The following is a 27,889-nucleotide window of genomic DNA, read 5'->3' on the forward strand; positions in this document are numbered from 1 at the left end:
GTATCTAGATATTGGGCAACTTAGACAACATGTTTAACCAGTGCCCGGAGATGGAAATTATAATGAAAACTGAACCGACCAAATACTCAACTCTAATTACGTAGCTAACTTCAAGTATGGAAATTTGATTAAGGATGTAACACTTCTTTAGCTTGCAAGAAGGATTTGGCACACAAAGTCACAAAATATTCTGCTAAATTCGACTAAATAACAATATTATGACACACAATGTATTCTGATAACAAACTACACTCACACATTACACTGGTGATTCTTGTGTAATCCAATACACACTGATGCAGAACACATTTATCTATCATTTGATACTTAAGTAATAGTTTTCGCCACAAGGTTAAGATGATTCTTCTTGTGCATTGTTATACCAGGCAAGGTAGCCATGTCAATATCTTCAAGTTGTACACCAGGAGTCAGTTCCCAGTTGAATGAGTAGAGAAGATTAGCCAGCGCTAGCTCCGTGGTAGCCACTCCCATTGAAATTCCAGGACAAATTCTGCGGCCTGCCCCAAATGGTATCAACTCATAATCCTGTCCTTTAAAATCAATGCTACTATTTATGAATCTTTCGGGCAAAAACTCGTTGGGGTTTTCCCAAGATTCAGGATCCTTTCCTATAGCATATGCATTTATGTATACTAGTGTTTTTGCTTCTATTTCGTACCCATTTATCACACATTTTTCAATTGTTTCTCGAGGAACAAGAAGTGGAACAGGGGGGTTCAATCTCATTGTCTCCTTCACTACTGCTTTAAGATAAACAAGCTTTTGGACATCGTTTTCGTCTACAAATCCTTTCTTTCCTGTTAAGTCTCTAACCTCCTGTTGCACTTTCTTCATTTCTGAGGGGTTCTTGATTAACAAAGTCATGGCCCATACAACAGCTGCTGCACTTGTATCTGATGCTGCAACAATAACATTCTGCGGAAAATGCAGGGAAAACAACATATTAGCAAAAAATTGCACATATTAACAATTGCTAACATTCATATATTTGCACTGCTCAAAATTTTGATTACCATAAGTATTGCTTTGATGTGATCCAACGTAATCTCAGATGAATCTTTTTTCATTTGAAGTAAGATGTCGAGGATGCTGCAGTCTTGGGCAGATACAGTGGATGAATGAATATGTTCATCAATAAGCTGTTGGTAAAAAGCATCTAATGCATTGAAACTCTTCTCCAACCGAGCACATGCCCCGCTAAGTCTGTCAATCAATCGACCCATTAAAGGAAAATAATCTGTAAGAAAAAAGCTAACAAAATTGGCCTGAGTTTCAGTAAGTAGCCAATGAAATTTGCTACTCATACTATTATCATTTTCTGCACCTTCATCATCATATCCTTTACCAAAGGTAATTCTGAATATAATAGAACTTGTCAAAGTCATAAGAGTTTTGCTCAAATTTACGATATAAGAATCAGCAGCAGCTCCATCGCGTATAGTTTTGACCATCCGTGCAACTTCTTGTTCACGTATGGGTTGAAAAGACTGAGACCTTTTGGAACTAAAAAGATGAAGAGTAGTTATTTTTCTCATCTCCCTCCAGTACTCGCTATAGCGTCCAAATATAATCTCTATGCCGTTGTAGGATAATTTCCATGAGCCAACTAAAGTTGGCCTACTTGAAAAACAAAGATCATGGTATTTAAAAACTTCTTTGGCTGCACTAGCAGAGGAGATGACTAGAGTTTGAACAGACCCTAATTGCAACGACATGAGAGGGCCGTACTTTTGGGAAAGTTTGTACAAGTAGATGTGAGTGTTTACGCTGTCAAACTGATGCATGTTTCCGATCAGTGGGAGGCCACGGGGACCTGGTGGTCGGTGATTCGACTTGCGAGCATAGTAGTTTTTAAGTTTAAAAAGCAGGAGTATAGGAAGAGAGATTGTAAGGAGGAAGAGTGCTATTTCCATTATTGAGACTTCAGAGATGATTATCTATGTGAAGCACCAGAGAAAAGAAAGAAGATAAGTTGCACAAGTTTGAGTATGCTATTTACCAATCATTTGCTTTTATGGCTTGTAATCCTAACAACCTAACAAGGACCTAGTGTGTGCTTATAACAAGGAGTAGGGACCAGGAGTTTTGCTATATCTCATACCGAAATTAGTCTCCAAATAAAATGAAGCTTTTATATTACCCTATATATGTAATTCTGTCTGTTACAGACAATAGTAATATTCTTGCCTTACAACTTTGTTGATCTGTTTTACTTTTTATAGACATTTCGTAATGTAATTTAATTGCTTAAATTTTCATCAATTAAAAATAAAGCCTTGATGCTATACAATGGGCCTGTTTGGCAAACTGCTTATAAGCATCTTATTGGCTTATTAATTATAAGTCACAAGTACTTATCGACGAGTGTTTGTCGACCAAACTTATAAGTCAAATAAACTACTTATAAGCCGATAAGTTAAATGTTAGGAGCGACGCACTTTTTTTCAACTTATTTTGATTTTTCAGTTTTTTATTAACTTTTATTTTAAAATATATGTTTGTAAATGTTTTTTTAATTTAAAACTCACGAATTAAGATAATTGTATTTAAAAATTATTTATTTTAGTTTATTAAAGTACAAAAAATTCTGATTGTAATAGTAAAATTATCCAAACTCTTATATAACTTATAAGTATTTATTTATTTATCACTTATAAGTCAACTATTCATTTTAAGTTATAAATTAGTTATTTTAAGATTTTCCAAAAGGGCACAATATTCACTTCCAACATCACTTTAGCTCTCCTCTGCTCCAAACGAAACACCTTCTATAATTACATAAAAGATTATATATATCAAACAATATATCCATATAATTATCAAAGATCAATTAAATTTCAAAAAAGAAAGAAGGGTTCAAACATGTACATGCTACATATTCATGCTCCAACTGACTATTTGGCAACTTATTTAACCTCTGTAGGGTGAGTTACAATCTCCCTGGCGTTAAACAAAACTCCTCATGAAATCAGGCCTTTACTTCAGCTTCACTTTTGCCTTTATCTGCTTCAAACTTATCGATCGCTATCTGAAGTTCATCTGTACCTCCAACCGCTCTCATGGTGTAGAAGTACACCCCAAAGACGAACGATGTCAGTCCTCCAGCAACAACTATATTTTTGGTCTTTGGTGCAAGGTTATTAAAGCTTAAAAACCCAGCCATGATCCTGTTTATCTAAATCTTCCGAGCTGCATAGAAAAAAAAGATTACTGTTGTCATAATCTAAAAACCAAGATACTTAAATAGTCAGCTACGGCACACATGAGAAAAAAATCATCCTTCAACTTCTGTTCATTTGAACACAAATGAACATGGGAGAATATTGTTTACTTTCTCTAACATTCATTCATCACTTTTTATATTGTTTGAACTAAAATTACCTAAAGTTCACCAATATAGCAATGAACGCTAATTCTTTCCTATGATCTCCTTCACAAACTTTTATCATAAAAGAAATTTGAATCATCGTCTTAGTTTCTTCAATTTTCCTTCACATTCTTCTCGAACACCTCTAAGATACTCCGTACTTCTTCTTTCCATTTTTCCCTCATCCTTCTCGAAGACCTCTAACATACTCCATAATTTTCCCATCCATTGCACCAATATAAAACCTCTTTTATTAACCCCCTTCTCTACATACAAAGTACATTACCCTCCTAATTCTAATAATTTCCACTCAACCGGGAACGTCCTAAAGTTCACCAATATAGCAATGAACGCTAATTCTTTCCTATGATCTCCTTCGCAAACTTTTATCATAAGAAATTTTCATCCCAGTCTAAGTTTTTCCGATTTTCCTTCACATTCTTCTCTAACACCTCTAAGATACTCCGTACTTCTTCTTTCCATTTTCCCTTACATCCTTCTCGAACACCTCTAATAAACTCCGTAATTTTTCCATCCATTGCACCAATATACAACACTTTTTCGAAAACTAGTTCCACGCTTCCCCCCAAATTTTTCGAAAACTTAATTACTTCTAAACAGAATTACTACGTCACTTTATCATTTCTATTATCCCTATATTTAAACCTCGAACCAGTTCGTAAAATTCACCTAAACAAATTATCTTATTCATTCAAAGTCAAGTAAACTTATTCAAAAACCTCGTAATCAAATCCGTAATTACTGTTTTATCGCGTAATATACAGAGTAATTAACAAGTTATAGATGCATAAAACAGTAATTAACAAGATATAGATAAAGATCTAGCATATTCAATTAAACGAAATTAACATTAATTCATACACCAAATCAAAAATTATACATAAAATAGAGGAGCAAAGTAAAAAATTACTATTAATTACCCAGTTGAAGATGAATTACGAGAAGAGAAGGCTTTATTCCCTGAGAGATAAACCCTAGAATTGCCAGTAACGAGAAATTGACCTCAGCTAACTTCCCTAAAAACGTTTCCTATTTTTGTTGGGCACTTTTGCCATGCACATTTTAGACTTTTAATATTTTTAATTTCGTATTAGTATTAAATATAAAAACTTTATTATATTAAATTACTCATAAATACGAATTTAACCAGATTACTTTTCATCTTATAAATTATATGTAAATTAATATTCAATCGCCTATAATGAATAGTGTCAGAATTCAAAATAGAAAATGTATAACGGGACAGAGGGAGTATTATTTTATGATCCCCTCCCATCCAATAATGTTATTTTTTTCGAAATATTTTATTTTCAGCATAAATATATTACTATTTACGAAAAAAAGACTAGTATTGAGGGACGGAAAGAGTAAACATGATTAGCGCGATTATTATGTTAAGAAAAATTTTCTTAACATAAATACCGATGACATTTACTGATCAGCAAAATGCTGATGACGTCACTGCTAAACTCTGATATCAAATGCTGATAATAAACTCTAATATCATCAATTTTTTCTAACATAAATGTAAGAGTATTATAACTTCATGTAGAGGTCACGGATAATAGTTTGAGATACAGTATAATACATTTGAGTTGTAATAACAGATAATACTTGTTGTACATTATTTCTAAGTCTACAACTTGTGTGTGCGCGCGCGAGATTGTTGGATTATTGAATTAATACATGTATATACATAATTGAAGGATGACGTGACGACCCAGATTACTGAACTCAAATTTAGGGGCGTTACATAGCTTCTGAAAGTACTATATGTATTAATGAAATCATCTAAAGTATGGTATAACTGTTTTTATTATAGTATTTACCTAAGGGATATTTCTTTAGATGTACAAAAGCAAATCTTTCACTTAGCAAAAAAAAAAAAAAAAAAAAAAAAAAAATCTTTCAAAAATTACAAACGCACATAAGAAGAACAACGTTTTAGCAAAATGCACAAAGCAATACACATATACAACCGTCTTCCGGTATATACCTACGGACACTAAAAATTCGTATTGATGAATTATGAAAATATTATCATTGTTAATAAATTTTTCATCAATAAAATTTTGGCAAAAGTATCCATTTTTATCATGAGTCCTTGGAAACACACTACAAAATTCGATACAATAATTCACACACTGACGTGATACTTAAATAATGAACTCTGGGACAAGACAAAGATGATTCTTCTTGTGTATTGTTACACCAGGCTGGGGAGCCATGTCAATATCTTCCATCTTCATACCAGTAGGCAATTCCCAGTTAAAACAGTAGAGTACATTAGCAAGCGCTAGTCCTGGACACATTCTCCGGCCTACACCAAATGGTATCAGCTCGAAATCTTGTCCTTTATAATCAATGCTGCTATTATTGATGAATCTTTCGGGTAAAAACTCGTTGGGATTTTCCCAAGATTCAGGATCCTTTCCTATAGCATACGCGTTCACGTATACAAGTGTTTTTGGTTTGATTTCATAGCCATCTATCACACATTTTTCGAGTGTTTCTCTAGGAACAAGAAGTGGAACAGGAGGGTTTAATCTCAGTGTCTCCTTCATGACAGCTTTGAGATAAACAAGCTTTTGGACATCGTTTTCGTCTACAAAGCCTTTATTTCCTATCAACTCTCTGACCTCCTGCTGCGCTTTCTTCATTTTTGAGGGGTTCTTGATTAAGAAAGTCATGGCCCATACAAAAGATGCTGCACTTGTATCTGATGCTGCAACTATAACATCCTGTGGTCAATATAGAGAAGACAATATATTAGCACAAAATCGCAGAATTTAACAGTTAATACAAACTGAAGTTCCATCATAGGGCATTTGGAAACTTGAATTTCATCTCAAACGAGGGATTTCAAATGACAGAATTTGAGTTGTCATTTCAAATTCTCATGTTTATACTAATATTTGAATTTCCTGGATTTCAAATGAAATCCAAATCCAAATTCCCGAACAGCTTATTTGATCAAATCCAGAATTTCAAATGGAATACAGTTTCCCAAACGGGCCATCAAGTTCATTTGTTTACCGGAAAGGTCAGAGTTGCAAGCATTAATAATTTACATTGCTTACCATTAGTATTGCTTTGACATAATCCAACGTAAACTCGGGTAAATCCTTTTTCATCTGAAGTAAAATGTCGAGGATGCTGCAGTCTTGGGCAGATAGAGTGGATGCACGAAGATGTTCATCAATGAGTTCTTGATAAAATTCATCTAACGCAATAAAACTCGTCTCCAAACGAGCACATGCCCCGCTAAGTCTATCAATCAAGGGACCTATTACAGAAAATAATCTGTAAGAAAGAAACTTACAGCCTTGGCCTGAGTTTCAGTAGTTAGCCAATGAAATCTGCTACTCATATTATTGTCGTTTTCTGAGGAGATCATGGTACTTAAAAACTTCTTTGGCTTTGCTTGCTGAGGAGATGACTACAGTCTGAACTGAGCCTAACTTCAAGAACATCAGAGGACCATACTTCAAGGAAAGTTGGTACAAGTAAATGTGAGTGTTTACGCTGTCAAATTGATGCAGGTTTCCTATCCACGGGAGGCCTCTGGGACCTGGTGGACGACGATTAGACCTGGGGACTTTGTAATTTCTAAGTTTAAAAAATAAAAGCAGAAGAAGTAGTAAGATAGCAAGGAGGATTAGGGGAAGAGTTACTTCCATTTTTTACGATGAAATAATTTTCCCGGGCTGTTCTGAGAATTTATAGACATTGGCTCAAGACTAATTTTTGCAGGCTCTTTGAATTTTGTTTCTTACAATATAGATATTTTGTGCATTGGTCCTGAGTGCTATTGCAGTGGCTGCAGTTGCACTCAGGACTGCCCCTGATAATAACTGTTAAGTATGTGTTTTTGTGTAGTCTTCATCAATCAACTTGCTTCCATGGTCCAAACAGACAAAACACACTTAATAATAGAGAAATCTATGAATGCATGCTCCTTGTTAGTTCTTCACAGTTTATTTGATTGGTTGATCAAAAAAGTAGAAATTGTTCTTAAGATCATCCTCAGGAACTTAACCGAGGTTAGAAGAATCTTGTATGTAAATTTTAACGACAATTTTGTAAATTTAGAGTATGCGCAATTAATTTATCTATTTATACTATTATATTAGAGACCAAACATTAAAAGTTTGGTTGTTGGTTCTGTGGTAACTCAATCTAGATCTGTCAGATCAAATCGATAAGAATCATTAGATATAGTCTTACAAATTCAAGAAGCATAAGTTTCGAATCCTACCGGCAATATATTAAAATTATAATTCACAATATATAATGATAAAAACAAGTGGGCATTCTAACCTCGGGTTGTTATCTGAGGGCCACCCTCAGGAACATAACATCAAGCCCAAAGGAAAAAAACTCAACACTGTCTCTACCAAAAACAAAATCTAACAAACTCAACATTGTCTCTACCAAGAACAGAATCTGACAAATGCTTATATGAAATAGTCCAAAGAAAGAAAAAAAAGGAGCAATGTGTAATTATCTTTAAATGGCTCCTGTTCATACTTTATATTCATACCTATTAAAGTCAAAGTGCACCAGTTGCATATCTTCTGATATTTACACCTCCACAGTTGCATGAGGTTGGGTCTACAGTTTGAAAAGCCACAAAGGGTTAGAATAGTTGCTACAATAAGATAAGACCAAAAATGGAGAAGAGAACAAAACCAAAGTTGTTGCTACTTTTAGTACAACTTCAGCCAGAATTCTTAGTAAAAATCTAACCCTAGTGCTGTAAGTGTAACTAACATGTCTTATCGCGCTTAATACACATTGTAAGTTTGCTATAACAAACACTTGCTAGGAGCATCTCCGGAGCTGTACAATTGCTCATTCTTAGGGCTGAGCATTCGGTCGGTTCGGTCCAAAACCGGACCGAACCGAATAGACCGAAAAACCGAATAGTAATTTTTAGAAGGTGTTCGATAAGGTGTTGCAGACCCTCGTATTTTTAGAAGACGAAAGGGACTGTTAGTATAAGTCTGATTTTAACAATAAACAGTATCAAAGTAGATGGTCCTTATCAAAACTAATGTAAGATCCACAGATATTATAGAAATGGCAAACTCACATTTCTTTCCTGAATAGGATTTCGAGTTGCATGCAGAACAAGAACTATTGCTATCGACACGATCTTAGGTGAGTTGGGCATGTTTGTTTGGCACCTGCTTATAACAGCTTACCAAGAGCGTTTGTCAACCCAAATTATAAGTCGAATTTATAACTTATAAGCTAATACGTACTTTTTCTCGACTTATTTTGATTTTTCGTTTTTTTCTTAACTTTAGTTTAAAAAAGATGTTTTAAAATGTTAATCTAATTTTAAATTCACGAATTAAGATAATTATATTTAAAATTTATTTATTTTAGTTTATTTAAGTAAAAAAAAACTGACTTATAATTAAAGTTATCCAAACACTTATATAAAGGTGCTGATATGTATTATTACACTAAACATATTCAGATGATCACCATGTTTCTTGCGTAATTTACACATAACACGTTTATATATGCATGTGATACTTAATTAACAATTTGTGGGACAAGACAGAGATGATTCTTCTTGTGCATTGTTATGCCAGGCAGGGTATCCATGTCAATATCTTCCTTCTTCATACCAGAAGGCAATTCCCAGTTGAAAGAGTAGAGAAGATTAGCTAGCGCTAGCTCCGTCGTAGCCACTCCCATTGTGATACCAGGACATATTCTCCGGCCTACCCCGAACGGAATCAGCTCAAAGTCCTGTCCTTTAAAATCAATACTGCTATTTATGAATCTTTCGGGTAAAAACTCGTTAGGATCTTCCCAAGATTCAGGATCCCTTCCTATAGCATGCACGTTAACGTATACAAGTGTTTTAGCTTTGATTTCGTACCCATTTATCACACATTTTTCGATTGTTTCTTTAGGAACAAGAAGTGGAGCAATAGGGTTCAGTCTCATTGCTTCCTTCACTACTGCTTTAAGATAAACAAGCTTTTGGACATCGTTTTCGTCTACAAATCCTTTCTTTCCGGTTAACTCTCTGACCTCCTGTTGCGCTTTCTTCATTGTTGAGGGGCTCTTGATTAACAAAGTCATGGCCCAGACAACAGCTGCTGCACTCGAATCTGATGCTGCGACTATAACATCCTGTGCATGATGTCATATTAGGACAAAATGGAAGAATATACTTCTTCAGTCCCACCCAATTGTTATCGTTTCTGAGATCGACACACATTTTAAGATGAATATAAAGTATATTTCTATAAATTTTCTTAAAATTATAAAACTATACTTTCTATTAATCTTAAAATGCGTGTTGGACACTCTCTTTTAGAAACGATAACAATTGGGAGGGACGGAGAGAGTAACAAACTGAAAGATTCAACTATATCTTAGCACAAAATAGTAAAATTTCACAATTTTTCAGAAAGAACAGAGTTGCAAATACATAAATTTTAATTGCTTACCGATAATATTGCTTTGACGTGATCTAACATGAACTCACGCGAATCCTTCTTCATCTGAAGTAAGATCTCGAGGATGCTGGTGTACTGGCCATATTCAGTAGATGCACGAAGATGTTCATCGATAAGTTGTTGATAAAAACTATCTAACGCATTGAAACTCTTCTCCAGACGACCACATTTCCCACTAAGTGTATCAATCAATCGGCCAATGACAGGAAAGTAATCAGTAAGAAAGAAACTTACAACAGTGGACTGAGATTCAGCAAGTAGCCAATGAAATCTACTGCTCATATTATTATCCTTCTCTGCACCATCTTCATCATCATATCCTTTACCAAATGTAATTCTGAACATAATAGAGCTTGTTAAAGTCATAAGAGTTTTGCTCAAATTTACGATATGAGAATCAGCAGCAGCAGCTCCATCGCGTATAGTTTTGACCATTTGTGCAACTTCTTGTTCACGAACGGGTTGAAAAGACTCGGACCTTTTAGAACTAAAAAGATGAAGGTTACATATTTTCCGCATGTCCCTCCAGTACTCGTTATAGGGGGAGAAAACAATGTCTTTGCTGTTGTAAGATACTTTCTGTGAGCCAACGAAAGTTGGCCTACCTGAAAAACAAAGATCATGGTTCTTGAAAACTTCCTTGGCTGCACTAGCCGAGGAGATGACTAGAGTTTGAACAGAACCTAACCGCAACGACATGAGAGGACCATACTTAAGAGAAAGTTGGTATAAGTAGATGTGAGGGTTGATGCTGTCAAATTGATGCAGGTTCCCTATCCACGGGAGGCCACGGGGACCTGGTGGCCGACGATTCAACTTGCGGTTATAGTAACTTCTAAGTTTGATAAGCAGAAGTAGAGGAAGAGAGACTGAAAGGAGGAAGAGAGCTACTTCCATTATTGATGATGATTGATGAATGATAACTTTGCGCATCTGTTTCTTTTTTGTAGAGTGTTCTATCAGCTGTGCTTAAAACTTGCTTAAGCCTCCGTCCGTTAGGGAGTGCTGTTGAAAACTGTTGTGCTGTGAGAAAAAGTGTCGGTGAAACTGATAGCTACTTCCTGCAAAAGCTGAAAACAACTTTTTTCAAAAACATGGGGAGACATGTTTTTGCTAATAGCGGATTTTAAACCAAAAACGGTTTTCCTGACAACTTTTAGAATTTACCAAACACCCATCTGACCCATCTGACAGATTTTCAGCAAAAAGCTGTTATAGCTGTCTGCAACAGCAATACGAAGCGGGATCTAAAACTGCAAAGTGTGGTTCAGTTGCGAACGGTTTGAGCGGTTAATACAGTTGAACGGACGGGATCTAAAACTGCAAAGTGTGGTTCGGTTGCGAACGGTTCGAGCGGTTAATAGAGTTGAACGGTTCGGTTCATCCGTACACCCCTGCTGCAAACCAAACACAGGATGACAATTTTGACAAAACCAACTAAAGCCCTCGACAGCTTTCAAAGACGCTCTGCTTTTCTGGTTTACTACATCCACTTTCAAGATTTGTGTCGCCCATAGTTTACAACATCACACCTAGAATCATTCTTTTATCTTTGAAATATAGCTCGTATTTAAAATCGAGGGTCTGAATTTTATTATTTCATTACCGGTCAACATTTTTCAAAAATTGAAGATCCTGAGATTTATTTATGGCTAAAAAAACACAATTAAACTAATTAAATAATTTTCCTTCGAATAAAAAAACTACAACAATATAGTTTCAGTATACTACGAAAGAAAATTTTCAGATTTGCAAGACAAATGGCATTATACAATATAGTTCAAAATACAATAAAATGGATAAATATCATATGAAATGATTGTTACATTCTACAGTATTAAAGATGGCAATTTTAGGCACATGAGAAACACATTGTCAACTGGAAACCTAATAATATAGCCACTAGACATTTCATTATGGTGACTTGTAGCAACAAACCCTAATTGATTAATTTGCATGATTACACTTCAAATTTGTGTACTGTACAGAACAAGGAAAGACACGGGCTCAATTGAGAAAGAAAAATATTCTAACACGATAGAAATAAATAAAGAATACAATGATATTACTATAACTCGTCAACTTTGATCTCATATTGTTCTCCGGTTGAAAGATTTTTTACACCAACCATACCTTTTTGCCATTCATCAGCCCCTACGAATATAAGCCTCGCTGCGTTTACCCGTTTTGCTCGTTTAAATACCCTACAAATATTTGTTAAAAGCATTAAAAGCAGCACTCCTGGAGAGATGTACAAATGAAAGAAACTTTATAAATTAGGCAAGTAAACAGACCATTTCAGTGGCTTGTTTTCCAAGACCAAATCAACAGTTTGTCCGCTTCCCCTCAGTCTAGTAGCAATTGCAGCAGCTTCCCCCTGAAGACCACGATCTAACGAGCAAACGATATTCTCCACACAGGGACTAAGTTCTGGTAATATCCCTTTCTCCTTGAGCAACTAAACATTACACCAAAGGTAACCTTATTAATTCTAGGATTGAAATTTACAATAACTATACGGAATTGAAATTCAAAAGCAAGGACACTATGACACATAACATTATAACAATGAAAACAACGGTACAATAGGTCGCAAAACAGGGTTCAGGGTGTAGCCTAGTCGTAAGGCAGCCCTCTTCCATGACCTTTCAATGTGCTCTTTACCTTTCGATATATGTATAACAGAAACTTATATAATAATGGGAAAACAAGAAGGCCGCAAAATTAACCTAATCAGAAAAAGGTTTAGAAAATCACATTAATAATAGATCAACAAGAAAAGAGAATAATTAAAATCATCATGTTGTGACCATGAGCTTCGAATAATATAGCCGATAAACATTGAAGAAAATTGGAGCCCACTTTTTAAACCTTACGCAATTAGCCTACTGTCTCACAACCCACATCAGCTGATAAAATTAAACATATTATCAATAGTCATAACCAGAGATGAAAGTAAAAATACCCTTGTGTAAAAAATTAGAGAGAACTTAAGGTGCTTCACTTACTTCGACTATCACAGCATCACCAAAGCCAAATCCACATGCAGGAATGTCATCCCCTCCAAATGTTGAGAGCAATTGATCATATCGCCCACCACCACAGATTGCTCTCAGTTTTCCTTCTTTGTCAAATCCCTGTAAGCGATGGAAACCCATCAAAGCAAAAAAAATAGATAAAACATAAATGGCACTAGGATTTGAGAAATGATTAGCACTAATGACTTGGATCAAACATTTTCCATATGTAAATATCTAGCAAATGTTTTTCTTTGGAAACAGAAAAACAATGCAGAGAAAGTAATTATGTATCCAAATAATTATATAGTAGAAATTTTGGCCAGTAGGTGCATAGTTTATATGGACATTGCTATAGGGAAATTAGGTTTGAGGAACCATCATTGGGAGTTTCTTCTATGCAGAGACAGTGACGCAGCAACGACTAATGAGATGGTAGAAAACAGGGGTAGAAGAAAATCTGACATGGGCATAACAACACAATAAACTTTAACAGTTGACAGAGTAACTGAAGTAAACACTACTGCCGAATTTAGTGCAATGGGTGTGCTGGTATCTATTTAATCCATAATAATTAATTCCTTAAACAATCACTTCCAGAACCTTCTGGGACAAACAGCTTAATTGCAGAAATGTAAAACAACTAAGCTACAAAACTTAAGATAAAAACACCAACTAGTTAGAGATTTCTGAAGTATCTAAAATTAAGAATGTTCTGGACCCTTCATATCATAATTTGCAAGGATCAAAACTCTACAACAGTGAAGAGTACATTTTAGAGTTGGCAAAGAAACACCTGAAAATTAATATAACATACTATTAACAAATACTTCGAATTATTAAACAAGTTCCTAGAGCTCCAGCTCGCTACGCAATGACCAGTAAATTAACGAACATGTGTTTATACATAGACACGTATCTAACCATTTCTATATCTAGGGGGTGTGTACACGCACGCTCCACATAATATATATAACACTGTAAACAACTACAAAGTCAGGATCATCACATAAGAACACTCAGAACAAAGAGAAGGACACATGCCATCAAAATGAAGAAAGGAATTATTTTACTAATTAGTGTCTATCTATTTAATTAGAGAAGGAGATGAGAGACCAGGCAGTAGGTAAGAATGCAGACATGGCAGATTTTGAATTTTGGCAAATAAATTACACTTCATGGACTAAATTGTGATTACCAACACTAGATACTGAATTACTTTCTACTAGGTAACAGAAAGACATGATACATATTACCGTCTTACTATAAACTCATATATTAAAATTGAACCGACCTCAAAAACAATTCCCGTGTAGTAGGCCAGTCCCCGAACAACCGAAGCATCAAACTGTATCCATTCCGAAAACCCATACTTATCAGCGAGTGAGAACAGCTGTTTAAGATCACTTACTGCTTCCCCTGCAGCTCCAAGTTTCTCTGTAACACATCATTTAAAGTCCCGTATTCTTTAACTATAAACCAATCAAAATGTTTTTCCTGAAAAGATAAGAAACTTGTCCACTAAACTTTGAAACTGACCTTCCAGCTCCGTCAGGGACTTCATAGTAAGAACTTGCAGCAGTTCCTCAATAGCCTCCCCTGGTAACTGAGCAAGTGCCAGCTCTGTCTTTATCTCCTCAATAGGAATTTTACCCATCTGTTTCAACACACCATTTATAGCAACACATGAAACCCTACTTACGCTAAATAGTAATTAGTAAGAACAAATAAAGAGTTGTGTGTGATGGATATCGAATCTGGATAAATATGCTAGAATAACTAGAGAGAACTATAACATTTGTAAAAGGTAGCATAAGAAAGTCTTATAGCTTGTTTTACTTCTGTCAAACTAACTACTTTATACTATAAATATATTTGTAATCAAGATCAGGAGCATTCGGAAAAAGCAATGGTAGTGAGTGGTGGAAACTAATCCGATGGCTAACTAGGGTATGCAGTCGTTTAACTTAAAAAAAAAAATTAGCATCCAGTTGTATACTATTAAAGGGGTAGTGAGGACCTCAATAAAATATTTTGGGATGATAAAACTGAGTGCATCTATCTGTTTTATAAGAAGCCTAAATCAGAGGAACCATAATAATAACTAAACCACCAGCGAACATAAGTAACTTAAGGGTATCAAGCGTGAAAATGCACGCGGTCTTCAGGCAGCTAGCTTTGGCGGATCCAATTGTAATTATAACAGTGAGAGCATTAAAAGACTATTCGAGCTCTAAATTTAAATTTTGTAAATCATTAACCTCCAAGCCTAAAACACTTTATAGGCAACGAGACAATTATATATGTGTGATCTCTTAGAACCTGACTCTACGGTAAAATGCTTACAAGGTAAACAATACCTAATATTAATACACTGTTTATAACAATTTCTAGCAAAATGTCATCAAATCCCATACAGAGAGATCAATCTGGAAGCATTAGTATATCGCAAAAAAATGGTCGGTTTTGCATCAAATTATAATCTAGAAGATTTATATATTACACAACTGACCTTATCTATAATGATGCAAACTTTTCCAAATAAAGCTTCTGATATGGAATAGCGATCCAACACTTCTTGAAGGACCTGTATTAACGAAATAATGATACCATACAGACAACAAATTTTGGGATATACAACACTGAACATTGACATAATCTAAAGGAAATGGCCATGAACTTATTTGGCGGGGAATAAAAGTAAGCTTGTGTCACCTAGTTTCGGCAGTTTGAATTTTTAGGAACTAAAAGAGCAAACCTTGAGGAGATAGGTAAAAAAGAGGAAAAAGATGATCATATTTTATCATATCTAGAAAAATGTTAAACTCTTAAGCTCCCTCCAGTTCAAGGGAAAACTTCAGTTGACAGTATATTAAGTCATATCTCTTCATCTTAACCATATTGCTAGACTGATTCCTGCATTTGGATCGGTGGAAATGGTGGTCCTACCAGCTTCACTATGTAATAGGTTGGCACTTGGCACGTTTTCCAGCATACTAATGAAAAAGTTGGTAGAAACAATACTTTCAAGCCTTCTTTACCAATTCTGCAGGTGTTTGAACATTCCATTTACACGTACAGCGCTGAGAGTAAATGAAATAGACTTATGTCTGGTAAACTGGGCTCGGACACATATATATTGGTCTACTATAATGATAATATAAAAGGTGGATACATCACGAGTACACATACTCCTAATGGGAAAAAACCCACCTTTTTGGTGCTTGTGAGAAATTTTTTAACCATCAGAACAGATTTCACTTTGAAAAAGTGTCAATGCTTAAGCTTTGTTATTCTTTTTTCACATATATCAGGATTTTAAGCCCTCGGTCACTAAGCCTTTGTAAAGAACTGAAAAAGTAGTATATAAACGTAGATGTAAACCTTGCGGCTAGATATCTTAAACCCAACATCAGATGCAGTGATTCCAATTTGCTTGAAGAAAGTGACAATTGACGAAATAAGTTCAGCTTCAGCCTATAACCAAAAAGAAACAAAAAGGATGAGTTTCAAAAAAACACAAAGTAAAGATCATTAATAGCTACAGTAGATTAACAATGCGGCGTATTGGGAAAACATACTTCAGAAATCAACATTAATACATTCATTGTTTGTCAGTATCAACATAGTAGACTTACATATATTTAGATCCTTCATGGTACATATTAAAAAATATATACAGACAGGAAACATCTATAAATGACATCCTGTAAAATTACAAGCTTGCAGTCCATGTGCAACAAAACTTGAGTAGGCTTACCTCCAAACCATCACAATATGCAAGGGATGCAGGAATATATAGCTGATTACATTTATATACTTTCTAAATTCTAACCAGTTGAAGATCCTGCAAACTTATCCATGGTATGAATTTGAAATCAATAGACATGTTTCAATTCACAAGTAAATTGTGAATAGTACTTGTTTTTATCTCTCTATCTCTCTTTATATATGAGTGTGTGTGAAGGTGCTTGCGCATTTGTAAATAAAACATTCTACATACAAATATGTCAGCTACACCAATAATATCCATATTCCACTGGTAGTGTTCACGACGTCGTCCCCTAGTCATTCTCTCATAACGCCAGCACTGTCCCACAGCAAACCATTTAACAGGGAGGGATAAAGATTTTCTGGAAAGGAAAAAACATGTAGATCAAAATCTGGCATCCGTACCTGGATAAAGAAAGTCATAAATGACAATAAATAACGGGAACTCGGATAGTAAAAATGGCACAAACACACATTATACAATTTTTAAACATCTTTTTCTCTTATTGGTAAACTATATAAATATTGCAAATCCAGATATGGCATACCCCTTTTGTATCACAAGCCTCGCCAAAGAAGGAGTTAATTCAGGCCTTAACGCAACTCGACGGTTCCCTCTATCCTCAAAACAGTATAGCTGCACGAAGAAATGAAGAGTTGCCCTAGTTTGAGTCAGCAAACAAAACTTACGGGGTCTATAATGCTCTTTATGCGTACACTACCAATAAAATTATCAAAATACCATGTTAGAGTAAACTATGAACAATATTAATGTAAGAAATGATGCAAGTCTCAACTGACGACAATGCATTAACATGATGTGTAGAACAAAGACTTTACAGCTCCATACAAATAACTGAAATGCATTCCCTCTAAATCAATTTCACGGAATATGAGTATATGTAATAATGATCAAGTATATAAAGGACCCAGTATCTAAATTAATCTTGCACATGTGTTAATGCATATGCTACTACACTATGTAAACTTCAATATCTACAATCCACTAATGTAGTTCGATTACAAATACCAATAAACATAGGAGGCCAACATATCAACTTCGTAAAACTTATCTTCTTCAAACTAAACAAAAGCACAAACATCTTAAGACTTAAATTTAACACAAAATAAAATTATCTACGCAAAATAAAAAATAACCTGATCTCTAATCTCCTCTCCAGCTTTTCTAATATAAAGCGCCTCGGATTCCAGCACCGGAAAATCAACCTCTTCAAATCCGTAAATTCTCGAAACCTAATTTCCACATTTCAAAATAATAACAGTTACACATTCATAACTACTCCAAATACAAAGTATAATTATTCATTCTAAACCAACAACCTCTATATTAATTTATCGAAGATTTGCTTATCCGGGTTCTACATTATTCATTTACGAGTCATTCGTTTATCGAATATTCATTTATCGAGTTTCTACGGTTACTAATTTATCGAGTAATTTCCACATTACATAATAATAACAATCACACATCCGTAACTACTCCAACACACAATTTAATCCTTCATGATAAACAAACACAACCCTGGATTAATTTATTGAAAATTTACTTATTGAGATTCTACACTATTCTAGAACTTAGAAGTCATTCGTTTTTCGAGTATTTATTTATCGAGGTACTACAGTTATTAATTTATCGAGTAATTACCACACTACAAAACAATAACAATCACACATTCGTAACTACTCCAACACACACAACTTTAATCATTCATTATAAACAAACTACTAATTTATCGAATATTTACTTGTCGAGAATCTACATTATACATTTAGAACTCATTCATTTATCGAGTTTCTACGGTTACTAATTTATCGAGTTTCTACGGTTACTAATTTATCGAGTAAATGTCACATTACAAAACAATAACAATCACACATTTGTAACTACTCCAAACCTTTAACGAGGTTATCAATTTAACAAATATTATTACATTATTCATTTAAAATTTCTTCCTTTATCGAATATTCATTCATCGAGGTTCTAAGGTCATTAACTTATTATCGCACATTACAAAACAATAAGAATCACACATTTGTAACTACTCCAAACTTTTAACGAGATTATCAAATTATCAAATATTACTACATTATTCATTTAGAACTTCTTCCTTTATCGAATATTCATTCATCGAGGTTCCAAGGTTATTAATTTATTATCTCACATTTCAAAACAATGACAATCACACGTTCGTAACGACTCCAAACTTTTAACGAGGTTATCAATATATCAAATATTACTACATTATTCATTTAGAGCTTCTTCCTTTATCGAATATTCATTCATCGAGGTTCTAAGATTATTAATTTATTATAGCACATTTCAAAACAATAACAATCACACATACGAGGTTATAAATTTAACAAATATTACTAAATTATTCATTTAGAACTTCTTCCTTTATCGAATATTCATTTATCGAGATTCTACTATTACTAATTTATCGAGTATTAATTTATCAAGTTCCGAAAAGCAAACTACCTCACGGAAATTGTCAAACAGCCAAGTGCGGAGTCGCATTTCCTCAGGAGGGAAGTCGCGAGTACCTCTAGGAGGATTAACGTCGATTTTCTGCGTCGAACCGGAAGGAGGAGGGGACGACCGGGAACCGGACCGGCCGGTTTCATTAGTGTCCGAGTTGAGTGACTCGGTAGCTAAAGACGAGTTACATCGGAGAGAGAATCGTCGAGGGTTGACAAATAGAGTGCTATTGAGAAGTGAAGGTTTAAGAAAGGGGCGTAGGATAAGAAGCGAAGGGTGTGTAATCATGGCGTCGTAACAGAATTGTGTGTATTTGTGTGTGTATATGTTTCTTTTGAATTTGATGTGTTTTTTACTGGGCTATTTTGGTTTTGAATTGGGCTTTTGTAAATGGACCTGTACAGATTTAATTATTCGGAAAGACTGTACCAAAAAAAGGCAGCGTTACATATTTCGGAAATCGGAATTATTCGGTTGAGGTATCGTTTTGCAAAATATCGGATAATTTTTAAAAAATCGGATGATTTATCGGCGATCTATCGGAAACCGGTCAAATCGGGAAAAAAAATTGACCGATTTTTGGGTGATTTATCGGCGATTTTTGAAAAATCAGCCAATTTCTATAATAGATAAAAAAGGTGAGGATAAAAAAATTTCGCTGTAAATACACGAAGAGTACATGTGTAATTACATAATTTGATTAAACACGAAGATTGTTTTATGTGTAATTACATAATATGAGTACAAGGACAGACTATACCAAAAAAAGTGAGGATAAAAAAAATTCGTGATAAATACACGAAGAGTACATTTGTAATTACATAATTTGATTAAACACGAAGACTATATTATGTGTAATTACAAAATTTCGTTGTAATTACACGAAGACTATATTATGTGTAATTATATAATATGAGTTCCTAATTACGTAATTATGAACATTTTTCTCAAATACATATATGATTTTGAAATTCATATGTCTGTTTTTAGATACATTATAATTTATCATGTCATACACTATCATATATATTAATATTTATAATATTTTTTTATACATGGAAAATATGTTGTCACCGAAAAATGCTAAAAATATTCGAATTTATTATTAAAACTGTACCGAAATATGTTTTTTTTGCAGCATGCTCGATATTCTCTTGTAAACGAGGTCGATTCTTGTATATATATATATATGTGTGATTCTTGTATCGAAATATGATTTTTTCGATCTCGTAAATAAGGTCTACTCTTATACATGTATGTGATTCACAAATAAAATAGGTCATTTGGGGATTATTTTTGAAACATGCATGTTACACAATGTTAAAACTCACAAAAAACTCGCATGTTTTAATCTTGATTTTTATTGTATCTTGGTTTACTAGCTAACAGTTAAAATTTTTACAATTAATCATCGGTTAATCTAAAATTATGAATGAGAGTAGTGTTTAAATGGATAACTTTTTTCTTTTTCTATTAAATAATTATACACATAGTTGGCTTTAAATAAATAATTAGTAATGTCAAAAGTGTTGCCGAATTTATGAAGCAGTCTCGCACCACCAATTTATATTTAGGTTGAAGTTGCCTACTATTAACGTCAAAAGTGTTGCCGAATTTAGTAAAAGATCGAACCAGTAATTGAAATAACAGTGGTTAAATTTTTAATCACTTGAACTATCTAATGTCGCTCATTAAGATTCCAGTCTTAAACTAATGTGTGAGTATTACTCTCTCTGTCCCATTGAATTCTCTACATCACTTTTTGACACGCTTTTCAATGCTCGTTTAAATTATAACTCTATTATATTTTTTTTTATTTTTTTTTTCTATATAAAAGTTTTATGTTTAAACTTTTATTCAAAAAAAAAATAAAAAAAACATTACGAAACTATACTTTATATAAGTCTCGAAATACGTGTAAATAGTAAACGTAGATAACCCCGTGGGACGGAGGGAGTAGAAGAATATTATTTTAGTCAAAATCAGTGGTGTCACTTTGGTTCTCATCCATACAAACTTACAAAGCTATTGATTGACACCCTGATCACGAGCCCCCATAATGCATATAACATGTCAAAAACACACGCACAAAGCACAATCATCTGAGTGTATCAAACTAGACAATTCACCACTTGTCATTCACAAATTTTATTCTTCTTTTCGGTAATAGATAGCAACTAAACAAACACCCAAAAAAATGTGCGTTAGCCTTTGTACAATAATTTTGTAATCAGCACTAACCCTAGTAGGAGTGTACATAACCCGATCCAAACCGACCTTATTTTGGTCAATTTAAACCGATTTTTTTTAACAAGATACATATTTTGGTTTAAAAAATGTCAACCTGATTAAATTGGGCTGGATAGGAGTTCGATATTTTTAAACTGATCTGATCCAATCCGATTAAAAATATACATACATGTTAATTTATTAATTTTATAACCGTGAATATGTTCGGGCCTAATAGATAAGCTCATTTATCTGTAACTTATAACATCAATCCTCAATATTTAAAGAATATGCCATTGTTTTCGTTTATGGAGTTCAATATTTAAAGAATGTTTAAAGGCTAAGTATTGTATTATTAGTCTCTTTTGGATGTTTAAGCCATTTCTGACATGAATTATTATAATATTTTATTGAATTATTTTCAAGTATTTTGGATTTTGAGACTTTCTGCTTTATTTTATAATTATTAATATTAATTTTGAAAATTTACTAAATCGATCAAACCGATCCAAACCGAAGTAATATAAATTGGTTTGGGTTACAAATTTAGATGGTTCGGTTTGAGTTGAAATTTTGAAAACCTGAATTAATTGGGTTGGGTTGATAAATTCCCTCAACCCGCCTAACCCGATCCGTGTACACCCCTAGGGTAACCCTAGTAACTCATTTGATTGAGACCGGTATTTTAGAGTTTTATCATCCCAAGTCCTAAATTCAATTTATTTGAATGCACGAATCTAAGTAGGTGTGTTTATGACACTGTGACGTTATGCTAGCATTCTCTCGAATTAGTTGATGTGCACGTAAACTATACTAAACATTTTATTTTTTTAAAAAATAGAAAATTATAATCATCTAATCTTGACTCGAGGTGCACGTAAATTAGACTAAACACTTTATAAAAAAAGAGGAAATTAACAAAAAACTAGGCTTGTTAACGAAACGGAGTTTTCAGAATATGAATTACATGGTTATTTTCACATACAAACATTTTTTTTTTACTTAGTTCGCATGAGGCGAAGAAGGGTTGAAGTGTTAAAATTGTGATTGAAATCATTATAAGCAAACTTCAAAGTAAAGCAATTAGGTGGCATGTCTAATTGTCTATTACAACGTGCGGTTAATTTTTTTTAACAAGTGTTTTGATACATTAATAAGGTCTTCTGATGATGATGATAAACGTACGTGTTGCCGTGTAGGTGCCTAATATATATATATATATATATATATATATATATATATATATATATATATATATATATATATATGAATTTATGCCTTTTTTGTAGGGCTATTTTTCTAATTTAATTTATAACATTAATTTTTATTATTCCATTCTATATCTATCAAATGTAATTACAAATACTCATATAATATGAAATTATTGTATTTGAAAATGTTTCCTTAAAATTTAAAAATATAAAAAAAATTAAAAAAATTATCATATATCTCATTTTGAAAGAATTCCTGGATCCGCCTCATAGAGATACCTTAGAGTACTTTTTAGCCATGTTCATGTATTTCAAAGATTTTACCTACTGTTTACTTCTTCTATGTTCAATGGATATAAAAAGAGCGCACTTTTAACAAAATAAGAGCACTCGATTGCTTGATCTGTTTATAATTGCGTTCAAACACCCTAGACAACTTCATTATATTTCAATTTATATAAAGTATAATCTCATAATATTTTTTCAATTTTTTTTTAGTATTCAAGAGAACTAAATGGGTAGTAATACGAGTACAGTTGGATAGCTCAATTGATTAAGAGTTTATCATCTATTATTTCAGGGTTTGATCTTTATAAGGTTATAAGTCATATTTGTCAAAAAAAAAAATGGGTATTCATCTTTTGTCAATTGAATAGTTCGTTTTACCTAAAATATGTAAGAGCATGGGAAAATATGTTTCTTAATTTTTTCTGTAAACATACAAGTTTTATAACTTTAAAATTATAAAAACACATTTTTTTTAATTTTTTAATAAAAAATACGGTTTTACAATTAGATACAACTTCTAATACAACAAATACGAAATCCAACTAAAAAAGTTTCGGTTAGCCAACGAAATAATGTTGCAGTAATTAAACTCATGTATTCCTTGCGAAAAATCAATAGCTCGACTGTTGACGTATGAGTGTGTAATCAATTAGCAAAATAAAAAGTTTCAGTTATTTCAAAAAACGTAAATGAAATTGCATATTCAAAAAAACGTAAATATTTTCAGAAAATAGTAAAATTTCTAAAAAAAATTTAGTATTGTTGGTAATTTATCAATATGTTTTTAGAAAAAAAACATGTATTGTGATTAAGACTCATGAGTCAGAGTTTGTCGCTTAAATGCGGTTTATCTTGGTTCATGTGATTTACAGATAATGGCTATTAGGTGAGCCCCTAGGGTTTTTCTACTGCGCATCCAAGGGGTAGCCGCCGTGGATTTCCTCCTATTAAAAAAACATGCATTAATAATTTCTTGAAAAACCTATTTTTTTAGTTACTAATTGATTTTACTATCAAATCTCCCCGAATATATTATTTTATTTTTTTGAACAATATATGCATATAAAAAAAAAGTAAACAAGTTACATTTAATATTTATAACAACACTTTTTTCATGAATATTATGTTTCAATAAAAATCTCAAAGAGAGCCTAAATCGAACTCTAGAGTGCTCTAGTCAACGAAAATTACAAAATTAGAAAAATGTTATCTTTTTTGTTTCTTTCTTTCTTTTTCATAGCTTACTTCACACATATTACACAATAATTTCCCAAATAAAACAAATAAATCATCACTCCACACAAACTAAAATCCAAAACAAGTGAACTCATTTTCCGCCTAATAAAATAACAAATATACCCTCCCAAGTCACGTACACACACAAGACACAACCCTACATCTAAGTCGGTACTATTTAAACTTACCCTCCTCCCCAAGGCAAAGCCGGCATAAATTAAAAACGGTTTTTGTATTAGATGTCTCCGAACACTGCTGATACGCGTGAAAATTTATAATTAAAAAAAAATAGATTCTTTAATTTTTTTCTTCAAAAATTTTCATAAAGACTGATGTACCATATAATAAATAACAATTTTCATAAATATAATATGAAATTCCGCGTATATTAATATATGTCCACAAATTAAAACATGTTATGTGTTTGTCACATTATTTGATAAAAAATTTGGAAAACATAACACCACTCTTTATAATATTAGTACATCTTGACTGGTTGCTTTCTTATAACAGTGACGCATGAATTGCATTCACACCAACTTCACCAATTGAATTAGACTAAAATTAAATTATAAATTTTCACGTTTATTATATGTTAATAAGCACATAATAGAAAAACCTAATTAATAACTAGGTCAAGGGCAATTCTGTCATTTCACATAAACCATTAAATAAAATAGACCATTGGAATGGAAAGTAAGCCAATATGTCACGCCACTTAAAACCAGTCCTATATGTACAACGGTTAAGTCCAAACCGACGGCATCATCATCCTTATCTTACCATAACCACATACACAATTACACATACATACACATATACATACATACATACATACATGTATGTTCATTTTTTTGTCTATAAATACATGCATTTGCCTCCATTTCTCCTCTTCAAACCAATCCTCAATTCACTTGAGTCTCATCAACCATACATAGCATAAATATTTTTCAACATGGGCGAGGTTAGTAGTCTTAACGAATTTTCGATAAATTCGAGTTCGGTTCGTTTACGAAACTGTATTAATTTATATGTGTGTGTTTGTTTTTGCAGAAAGATGGTGAGAAAAAAACCGAAACCGGTCCGATCACCGTTGTTTTAAAGATTGACTTGCATTGTGAAGGCTGTGCTAAAAAGGTCCGGCGCTCCGTCAAAAACTTTGAAGGTACAATTATAATATATTTTTTGAATTTTAATGAATTAATTGATTTTTGATAATTCAATTTTGATAGTAATTGACTTTTTGAAGCTAACATGCAAGAAACTGGATTTAGATCCGTGTTTAGCGGTCAATGCTATCAAAATTCAACCGTTAACATAAGAAGTACAATTTGTATGTTTAGAAACTTGTCTTTTACGGAAATTTAAATACTCACGCACACGTGCAGGTGTGGAGAAAGTTAAAACAGATAGTGCAAACAACAAGATTACGGTGACGGGAACTGTGGAACCGGAGAAGCTTAGAGAAAAAGTTGAATATAAGACCAAGAAGAAGGTGGAGCTTGTGTCTCCTCAGCCTAAAAAAGATGAGAAAAAAGCCGATGCGAAGCCGGAGAAAAAAGCCGATGATAAGCCGGAGAAAAAAACCGAAGATAAACCGGAGAAGAAAGTAGAGGAAAAGGTGGAGAAAAAGCCTAAAGAGGTAATTTCCTGGATGTTAACTATTTTTGATTTGTTTAATAAGTCACTATCGGCGAACAAGACCTGCTTATTTCTCGCCCCGACATTCAAAAATCTCAAAATTTTATAAATTTGCTAAATATTTCGCCTTTATATGTATGTTAGAGTCCCGAAATTTAATTTTGACTTGGAACCTTGTTATTAAAATATGCCGATTTTTCAAAAATCGCCGATATATCGCTTAAAAATCGGTCAAAAATATTTCTCCAATTTGACCGATTTTCGATAAATCATTCGATTTTTAAAAAATTGTCCGATAAATCGCAAATCGGCACCTCAACCGAATAATTCCGATTTCCGGAATCTGTAACACTGCTTGGAACTTGTAAATTTTAAGGTCGCCCCAGAATTTGGATTGATAATCTTGAATATTAAACATGAAAATTAACTAATTAAGTATGGAATAATATAGTTTAATGTGTCTAATCTGGTTGTTTGTTTAATTAGGTGAGCAGTGTGGTTCTAAAGATTCGGCTTCATTGTGACGGATGCATTCATAAGATCAAAAAGATTATATCAAAGACAGATGGTGAGATTACGATTCTTTTAAGTTTAATTTATTATTTTTTGTGACAAGTCGTTGTCTCGGAATTATTTGTTATGTTGCAACTTGGGAATGATTAATAATTTTAATCCAATTTGTTTTTAATTACAGGAGTAGATAATGTGATTGTGGACTCCAAAAATGATTTGGTCACGGTGAAAGGAACAATGAACGTTAACGAACTTGTACCTTATTTAAAGGAAAAATTGAAGCGAAGTGTAGAGATTGTTCCGGCTAAAAAAGATGGTGGTGGCGATAAAAAAGAAGGCGGTGGTGGTGACGATAAGAAGAAGGGTATCGACGGAGAAAAGAAGAAGGACGGTGGTGGCGGGGATGCGAAAGTTGAGGTGAAAAAAATGGATTATCACGGTTTTGATCCTCATACGACATTTATCGTACCACCTTATGGTCATAGCCAATCTGTTCATGAATATGGTTCAACATCTACAGCAATGTATAATCAAAGCTACTCTAATCAAGATTATGGTTTAACAAATTATGATCAAGGTCATGTAAATCATGGTTATGCTGTTGAGTACTTACACGCGCCGCCGCCTCCTCCGCCACCGGTTTACTACAATGCACCCTTAATGTTTAGTGATGAGAACCCTAATGCGTGCTCGGTAATGTGAAAAACGAGAAATATGAAACAAAGTTCTATGTGTCGTATCCAGTTCACAAGATTCCGGCATCATCCAACTTAGAGAATATGGAACAAAGTTCAAGTCTCGTATCCAGTTCACAAGATTCGGGCATCAGTCAACTTGAGACGCAACATTATATTTATATCGTAATAGAGTTAAAGATTAATTGTAAATATATTAAGTTGAGTTATATTAGATGGAAGAGATCTTATATATGTATCTATATTGAAGGAGTAAATGAGAATTGAGGCATTTTTCGTTTATGTTAAATTGTCAACTTTACAGTTTGACAAAAATCAAGTAGTAATTTGTGCTATTTGTTCATCTATAATAAATCCAATTTTGTGCTATCAATTGAAGACTGTATTATTGTTGTTTTCTTTTGTTGAAAATGATTGTACTATTGGCTTGAGCGTGAATAAGACGAATTTTATGGACCTTTAATATGAATGGAATAGAAATTTACGCATTGTCACACATTTGACCAATAATTAAGCTTAAAAAACGTTTATGCAAAACCGGCTTAAGATACACGATGCCGGCACGATGAATATGTTGAATTTTGGGTACGAAAACTAGAATAAAATCGCATTTTTTTACTAAAATTGTTAGTTTGTTTAATATCAATATTTATCTATGTAATTTGTATTTCGAATTACTATGATTTTTAAGTCAAGTAAAAGCGAGATGAGTTGTCGCTGTAAAACAGTGACGAAATTAGGATTTTGAATTAGCGGATGCTGATATAATCTGATCGGGGTTTGAAAGATAATTTTAACTGTTTTTTAACATAAAACTAGAATTTTAAAATAAATATTAAAAATTTCAATTGAGTCGAGTTCACGCCTGCTCACTTTTCGATTCCGCCCACACAA

At 33.3% G+C, this 27,889-nt stretch overlaps 5 protein-coding genes and 1 pseudogene across 7 annotated transcripts; 1 reads left to right on the forward strand and 5 right to left on the reverse strand.

Annotated features, from left to right (window-relative positions):
• Positions 1-178: 178 nt before the first annotated feature.
• Positions 179-2,449, reverse strand: LOC141709039 (6,7,8-trihydroxycoumarin synthase-like). The gene is made up of 2 exons (XM_074512930.1): positions 1,035-2,449; positions 179-936 (listed from the first exon to the last, which is right to left on the reverse strand). Exons 1-2 carry the CDS (start codon positions 1,932-1,934, stop codon positions 328-330), a joined length of 1,509 nt encoding a protein of 502 aa, XP_074369031.1. The 5' UTR covers positions 1,935-2,449; the 3' UTR covers positions 179-327.
• LOC141709040 (uncharacterized) lies at positions 1,089-4,462 on the reverse strand. Of its 2 annotated transcripts, XR_012569687.1 has the most exons (3): positions 4,330-4,462; positions 2,890-3,210; positions 1,089-1,224 (listed from the first exon to the last, which is right to left on the reverse strand). XR_012569687.1 is itself a non-coding variant. In XM_074512931.1 (2 exons), the coding sequence occupies exon 2, from the start codon at positions 3,182-3,184 to the stop codon at positions 2,990-2,992; it is 195 nt and encodes a 64-aa protein (XP_074369032.1). In that variant the 5' UTR covers positions 3,185-3,210; positions 4,330-4,462; the 3' UTR covers positions 2,829-2,989. The 2 variants fall into 2 exon arrangements, 1 of the variants encoding a protein (XP_074369032.1); XM_074512931.1 differs by lacking the exon at positions 1,089-1,224 and having other exon boundaries at positions 2,829-3,210.
• Positions 4,463-5,511: 1,049 nt separating this feature from the next.
• Positions 5,512-7,153, reverse strand: LOC141706450 (cytochrome P450 83B1-like; annotated as a pseudogene).
• A 1,713-nt stretch (positions 7,154-8,866) lies between these two features.
• On the reverse strand, positions 8,867-10,945 carry LOC141706451 (cytochrome P450 71A9-like). The gene is made up of 2 exons (XM_074509211.1): positions 9,886-10,945; positions 8,867-9,565 (listed from the first exon to the last, which is right to left on the reverse strand). Exons 1-2 carry the CDS (start codon positions 10,825-10,827, stop codon positions 8,957-8,959), a joined length of 1,551 nt encoding a protein of 516 aa, XP_074365312.1. The 5' UTR covers positions 10,828-10,945; the 3' UTR covers positions 8,867-8,956.
• Positions 10,946-11,670: 725 nt separating this feature from the next.
• LOC141709041 (histidine--tRNA ligase, chloroplastic/mitochondrial) lies at positions 11,671-19,514 on the reverse strand. 2 transcript variants are annotated; one of them, XM_074512932.1, is made up of 11 exons: positions 19,183-19,514; positions 17,841-17,936; positions 17,231-17,319; positions 16,915-17,044; positions 16,296-16,388; positions 15,424-15,498; positions 14,451-14,568; positions 14,206-14,348; positions 12,903-13,031; positions 12,189-12,352; positions 11,671-12,098 (listed from the first exon to the last, which is right to left on the reverse strand). In XM_074512932.1, exons 1-11 carry the CDS (start codon positions 19,468-19,470, stop codon positions 11,963-11,965), a joined length of 1,461 nt encoding a protein of 486 aa, XP_074369033.1. In that variant the 5' UTR covers positions 19,471-19,514; the 3' UTR covers positions 11,671-11,962. The 2 variants fall into 2 exon arrangements, with proteins under 2 accessions (XP_074369033.1, XP_074369034.1); XM_074512933.1 differs by having other exon boundaries at positions 17,231-17,344; positions 19,183-19,467.
• A 5,440-nt stretch (positions 19,515-24,954) lies between these two features.
• LOC141709042 (heavy metal-associated isoprenylated plant protein 6-like) lies at positions 24,955-27,277 on the forward strand. Its single transcript, XM_074512934.1, has 5 exons — positions 24,955-25,110; positions 25,200-25,311; positions 25,535-25,788; positions 26,274-26,355; positions 26,482-27,277. Exons 1-5 carry the CDS (start codon positions 25,102-25,104, stop codon positions 27,000-27,002), a joined length of 978 nt encoding a protein of 325 aa, XP_074369035.1. The 5' UTR covers positions 24,955-25,101; the 3' UTR covers positions 27,003-27,277.
• The last annotated feature ends 612 nt before the right edge of the window (positions 27,278-27,889 follow it).

The sequence above is a fragment of the Apium graveolens genome, chromosome 2, assembly GCF_009905375.1.
Source record: "Apium graveolens cultivar Ventura chromosome 2, ASM990537v1, whole genome shotgun sequence".
Classification (NCBI taxonomy): Eukaryota; Viridiplantae; Streptophyta; class Magnoliopsida; order Apiales; family Apiaceae; genus Apium; species Apium graveolens.